The sequence below is a fragment of the Nannospalax galili genome, unplaced genomic scaffold (genome assembly GCF_000622305.1).
Source record: "Nannospalax galili isolate Female #2095 unplaced genomic scaffold, S.galili_v1.0 scaffold763, whole genome shotgun sequence".
In the NCBI taxonomy this organism is placed as follows: Eukaryota; Metazoa; Chordata; class Mammalia; order Rodentia; family Spalacidae; genus Nannospalax; species Nannospalax galili.
Window position 1 is genome coordinate 554602 of NW_008349451.1, and position 6806 is coordinate 561407.

The 6806-nt window shown below is 38.9% G+C and overlaps 1 protein-coding gene across 20 annotated transcripts in view; it reads left to right on the plus strand.

The window, feature by feature from the left end:
- The window catches only part of Sec31a (SEC31 homolog A, COPII coat complex component), an 89527-nt gene that overhangs the window by 32203 nt on the left and 50518 nt on the right, over positions 1-6806 (plus strand). For all 20 annotated transcript variants that reach the window (XM_008846858.3, XM_017801609.2, XM_008846861.3 and 17 more), the window contains exons 9-10: positions 4280-4441; positions 4630-4782. In XM_008846858.3, coding sequence (XP_008845080.1) covers positions 4280-4441; positions 4630-4782 — 315 coding nt within the window. The remainder of the gene's footprint in view (positions 1-4279; positions 4442-4629; positions 4783-6806) is intronic.

A 6806-nucleotide genomic window follows, 5' to 3' on the forward strand; every position in this document is an offset into this window, starting at 1 on the left:
TTGAGTTAGGAGATTCAAATGTGTTTATCTCCATAATTGTTTCAGATAGTCTACACCATGGGTTTTCAGTGCTCTCCATGCTACCTGAAGACACTGAGTTGGAGAGCCTGCTCCAGATACCAACAAACCCATTAAAGAAATTCATCCTTTCAATTCTGTTCCTCTAGAACCACTCCTGGTACTACAATCTGTATTAATCAGGGTTCTCCAAAGAAACAGAACCAGTAGAATGAATATATATGTATAGAGATTTATCAGGTTAGCTCACAGGATAGAGTCCGAGTGGTCCAACAATGGCTGTACCACACTGGAGAGGCTGAGAATCCGTAGTCGCTCAGTCCACAAGGCTGGATGTCTCAGTAGTCCCAATCTGGCGCTGAAGGTCTGACGAATTCCTAAAGATCAGCTAGTCTTCAGTCTACAGCAACAGAACGAACTCACCAATGAGAGAGAAGGCAAGCAGCAAGAAGCCAAGCGTTCCCTCTGCCATGGCCTTTTATATGGGCTGTCATCAGAAGGTAACACCCACATTTAGGGTGTGTCTTCTAGCTTCAGATGATCCGGACAAGAAGATCTCTCTCATTTCAGTTAATCCCAGATCCAGTCAAGTTGACACCCAGGATTAGCCATCACAGTCTCTGAGCTCTGGGTGGGTGGACCTCAATATAGGAGTCCTGTGCAAGGACCTACACTTTGCTGACTCTTATTCTCTGCATTTTGACCATTTGTGACCTACTGTGTTCCTGGCCCTCTGTTGCATGAGGGAGCTTCATTGATGAGAATTGAGAACTGCTTTAATGTTCTGTTTACCTTTTGTTCTATGTTTCATGAGCCTTAGGCAGTTTAGTTTTTCAATCTCTCTTCTAAGTGATAAAACAAGGACATAATACTTTATATTTGTCATATATGTCCTGCCCATGGAAATTTTACCTTATCAGTTATAAATGCTGTATACATGATACAGTTTTGTTTGCTTTGAATGACAACCAAAAATCTCTATTATGTTTATTATTATTTTGGGGGGTGTATGTACATGTTTGTGTGTATGCAGGTGTATGCAGACCTATGTGCATGTGTGTAGAAGCCAGAGGTCAACCTCAGATGAGGCTCTCTGGTTAGCAAGTCTTAGAGGTCTGTCTGTTTCTACCTGATTTGGCTTTCTCTTCAATTCCAAGGATAACAAATGGGAACCAGGGTCTGGAGAGATGGCTCAGCGGTTAAGAGCACTGACTGCTCTTGCAGAGGACCCGGTTCCAATTCCCAGCACCCACATGGCAGCTAAGAACCGTCCTTAACTCCAGTTCCAGTGGAATCTGACGCCCTCTTATGACCTCCGTGGCATTGCGTGACAGGGGTCCACTCACATACATGCAGGCAATACACTCATACACATAAGATAAAAATAATAACGAAATATTTTAAAAAAACAACCCAAATGGGGACCGCTTTTACATCGGTTCTGGGGCTCACTCAAGCCCTCATGTTTTACCAGCTGACTATCTCCCAGACCCCTATTTATTTATTTATTTATTTATTTATTGGTCTTTTTGAGACAGGGCCTTCCTGTAGCCCTGATTGGCCTAAAACTCTTTATGTAGACCAGGCTGGCCTCAATCTCATAGAGATCTGCCTGTCTCTGCCTCCCGAGTGCTCGGATTAAAGGCGTGTGGCCACCATGGCTGGCGCAGACCCCTATTTTTATTCTTCTTAGTAGTAGGATGTTTTCTCTGCCTTTCTCTTTTGGAACATAGATTCTGGTTTCAGCCTTTATACCTGTGCCTTTTCTATATTAAGGTAGATTGTTGAAAGTGCTTTTGTAGTTACTCTGATGGACAACTAATAAAAATATGAGCAACAGGGGTGTGACTCAGTAGTAGAACAGTTGCTTAGCATGTACAGTCCTAGGTTCCATCCTAAGCACCATTCAAAAAAAAGTTAGGCCCGGCGTAGTGGTACACGCCTTTAATCCCAGCAGAAGCAGGTGGATTTCTGTGCATTCAAGGCCAGCCTGGTCTACATAGTGAGTTCCAGGCCAACTGGGGCTACAGGATGACCCCAAAACAAACAAAAAGCTAACAAAAAGCTGTTAGGCTGAGCAGATAGATGGCTTGTAGGTAAAAGCACTTGCTGTTCAAGCTTCATGGCCTGAATTTAATCCCTGGAACCCACATAAAAGTTGGATGTGATGGCTTGCATCTGTAATCCCAGCAATCCTACAGCAAGAGGGGAGACTGAGACAGGAGAATCTACTGAAGCTCCTGGGCCAGTTAGCCAGCCTGGAGTTTGCAACACAACGGAAACAAGAGACACCCTGCCTCAACAAGGTGGAAGGAAGAGAACTGACTAGCAAGAGTCCTCTGACCTCCACATGCACACTGTGGCGTACACTGCCCACACTTAAACCAAGTGTGTATATACATTAATAAATGTTTCAGTAGCCTTTTTCTAGGTGTTGAGAATTGAACTCAGACCCTCACACATGCTGGGCAAGTGCTGTACTACTGAGTTACATTCCCAGCCTATTAATAGGCTTGGTTTATCTTATTAGAATAAAAGCAAGCCCTTTAATTTTTGATTTCTAGCTTAAAGTTTTTAGATATGGTGCCTGTAGCAATACAGAAACACTAAGTGAAAAAAAAAACACTGAGAGAAAAAAAATTTAAACCAGTAACAAATTTTGCCTTCTGAGACTTATAACCAAGAAAAAATTGAGCACTTTACCCTGTATCTGTTCAAATAAGTTCTGAGTCCTTGGAACTTACTGTTCTGTTATTTTCTTAGTCAGAAAATTTAATAAAATGAACTTTTGTCTGTGACTAGTTGTGTCTACCTAGAATTTGAAGGATTTGACTTTCAGTACATACTACAACTGAAAATTAGATTTTTCTAATTTGGTTGTGAATTAGGAAGACAAGTGATTTAAATCTCATCAAGTTACAATTCAATCAATTTACACATCAAAGACAAAAGCAGGCTGGGTGCTTTTTCTGCTTCTGTTTTCTCCTGAAGCATCTTAAATGTCACACAATGCCAAAATCAAGGTCATTTGACATTTTTCTTAAGGACTTACACTCCTAAGACTCCTAGTTATGGGGCTAGAGAGATGACTCAGCGGTTAAGAGCGTTGACTGTTCTTGGAGAGGACCCGGGTTCAATTCCCAGCACCCACATGGTGGCTGACAACCATCTATGACAAACATACATGCAGGCAATACACTCATACACATAAAATAAAAAAAAGAATTCCAGTTATTCCCACACTAGCTTTTATTTATTTTTTATTTTTATTTTTGGTCTTTTTGAGACAGGGTCTCCTTATAACTTCAGCTGGCCTGGAACTTGCTATGTAGACCAGACTGGCCCTGAACTCACAGAGATCCGCCTGCCTCTGCTTCCCAAGTGCTGGGACTAAAGGTGTCTGCCATCATGCCCAGCTCCCACAGTAAGTTTGGATTTCATTGTGTGTACATACTCATCTATAAGTGCATGTGTACCTGTGTACGTATGCACTTGGAGGCCAGAGATCAACATCAGTTGTCTTCCAATCGTATCTCTACCTTGTTTTTTTCTGAGAGAGGTCTTTCATTGGCCCGTGGCTCACCAGCTAGGCTAGACTGGCTGGCCTGCAGGCTCCAGGAATCTTCCTGTCTCTGCCTTCCCAGCCATGGGATTATAAACTCATTACTGCTACACCTGGCTTTTTACCTGGATGCTAGAACTAAATTCAGGTCCCCATGCTTGCATGGGAAGCTCTATAGTTTTTCTGTGTCCCTTTTCTTCTAAAGAAAGTTGTTAATGATAAGGTTTTGTTAGGGTTCTTCAGAAGTAGGAGTGATGTGTACATGTTTTCTTTCTTGACTAAAAGCCAGACCTGTCATTGAGTTCTTCTGGAAGGCTGATTTTAAAATTTTGTTTTTAGATAGCTTCAATATGGTTATTTGGATCTTTTTGGGAAAAATAGTTGAAAACAGTACCCTTTTAGAATTGAATAAAATATTCAGGCCTTTCAAGCTTGTCTACCATTGCCATTTTAAGACAACAGAAAAAGCTCAGTTTTTAGACATGCTTGTTCTAATCTAGTTGAAATATTTAGTAGCATTTCTTTTTAGCATCATAAGGTATCATTATACCTTAAAAAGAACTTAGTATTGATCCTTGGCTAAAGACTCTTACAGTAAACGCTTAGCTATATTTATTAACAATGTTAGTTTGGTTCTTTTGACTATAACCTTACTGTACCCTTTTTGACTTTAGTTTATTTTACTTATGTTTGGGCTAGGTATTATATGAACTTCCCACCAACACACAGTGGTGCTTTGATATCCAGTGGTGTCCCCGAAATCCTGCTGTCCTGTCAGCTGCTTCCTTTGATGGACGGATCAGTGTTTATTCTATCATGGGAGGGAGCACAGATGGTTTAAGGCAGAAACAAGTTGACAAGGTAGGAAGTATTAAGGCTTTTGGTTATTATATCCTTAAAAAATCATATCGTGTAATTAATTTTAAAGTTACTTTACTGATCAACAGTGGTGACTTACTGGATAATTGTGATTATACATTTTTTGGATATGATTTTAAAAACTAACATAGTTCGTATACCTTACTGATTCACACTTTTTTTTAAACTAGCTTTCATCATCTTTTGGGAATCTTGATCCTTTTGGCACAGGACAGCCCCTCCCTCCATTACAAATCCCACAACAGACTGCTCAGCACAGTATAGTGCTACCTCTGAAGAAACCACCCAAGTGGATCCGGAGACCTGTCGGTGCTTCCTTCTCAGTAGGTGCATTTCGTTTATATGATTCAAAGAAACAAACTTTCCGTAGTAAAGTGATTTTTATAGGATTATTGAAATGGAATAAAGTTTAGTTTGACCTGTATTTATAGGCTGTCATTTGATTTTTGTTGTTGTTATTTTTCAAGGAAAAGTAGAGACTACTGCCTTAAAAAAAAAATACGGTGATATCTATATATAACACAAAATTTATCCTGACCACATTTAAATGTGCAGTTGGAAGCTGGTGTGTTAGTGTAAACTTACAATCCCAGCTACTTTGGAATCTCAGGCAATAAGGTCCCAAGTTCAAGACTAGCTTGGACAGGTTAGAGAAATCCTGTTTCAAAATAAATAGTTTATTTACATTAAGTGAATTCATATTTTATGTAGTTATCTCTACCCTCAGCCTTTTCTTCCCTTTTCAGAAACTTCTCTTTCTCTTCTTTTGGCTGTTAGGGAATGTGGAGGTTGTGTATCTTATCTCCTTTTCTTCCTTTTAAATGGCTAGCTTTTTTACTGTAAAAAGTAGCATACAATCTGCCATCTTAACTGTTTAAGTGTACAATATTATTATCTATATACACATTGTTGTACAATAGATCTCTAGATCCTTTGCATCTTACTGTTAAGGCCTGTTCTTTGCTGCATGCTGGCATTTTGTTGCTGGTTCTCCATAGAGAACAAATGCTTCATCCTCATATGATAGAAGGTAAAAGGGCTGAAGTGCCTAAGGGCCTAGCTAGTCTGCCTCATCTCCCCCTCCCCCAATTTTATATAATTTCTTTTATTCCATTCACCAGGGGTCTGTTCTTTGACTCAATCATCTTGTAAAGGCCCCATCTCTAATATTGAGATTTAGCTTTCAACATCTAAATTTTGTAAGGGATATATAATTTCAAAACAGCATCTAAGCTGAGTGTGGTTGTTTATGGCTATATTCAGGGGGAAGATTGCCAAAAATTTAAGGCTGGCCTGGGCTACATAGTGAATTCTAGGTCAGTCTGGGCCATAGGTAATGAGACTGTCAGCAAAACAAAACAGAATAACCCACCGAAACAAAAACAAACAAACAAAAAAAAACCCACATAATACCTTCTATTCCTATTTTGTTGACTGTTTCTATCTTGAAAAAATACTGAATTTTTTAGATACCTTTACTCCTTCAAGTGATGGGATCATGTTTTTTATCCTTTATTTGTTAATGTAGTATATTATGTTGATTGATTTTCATATGTTGAACCATTGTTACATTATAGAAGTAAGTTTCATTTGGCTGTGGTATATAATCCTTTTACTGTACTGTTGAATTCAGTGTGCTGTTGTTTTGTTGTGGCTTTTTTCAGGCTTGTTCCATCATCAGGGCTATTAGGCTATAACTGTCTTAAGGCCTTTTTGTTTGCCTTTACTATAAGAGTAATGCTGGCCTCATAAAATGAACTTGGTGGAAATGTTCCTTCTTTTCCTAGTTTTTGAAAGTAAGAATTGGTGCTAATTATTTGTTATGTGCTGATAAAATTCTCCAGGGAAAACTTGCCCTTAGCTTTTCTTTTGCATCATCAGGGCTATTAGGCTATAACTGTCTTAAGGCCTTTTTGTTTGCCTTTACTATAAGAGTAATGCTGGCCTCATAAAATGAACTTGGTGGAAATGTTCCTTCTTTTCCTAGTTTTTGAAAGTAAGAATTGGTGCTAATTATTTGTTATGTGCTGATAAAATTCTCCAGGGAAAACTTGCCCTTAGCTTTTCTTTTGGGGAAGTTACAGATGACTGCTTTAATCTCTTTATTAGGTAGAAGTCTGTTCATATTTTTACTGTGAGTTTTTATTTTTAATATTACTATTTTTTTTTTAGAAGAAGCATATCATTACAGCTTTAACATGCCCAATAACAGTTTCCAGAGCAATGACGTAGCTCCTTCAAAAGTGGCTATAGTATTTCTAGGTTCGCTGTTGAATCAATACAGTTATACAATATTGAACTCAGTATAAGCCCTGTAAGACATAAAATTGAATGAGTTTTTAACCCT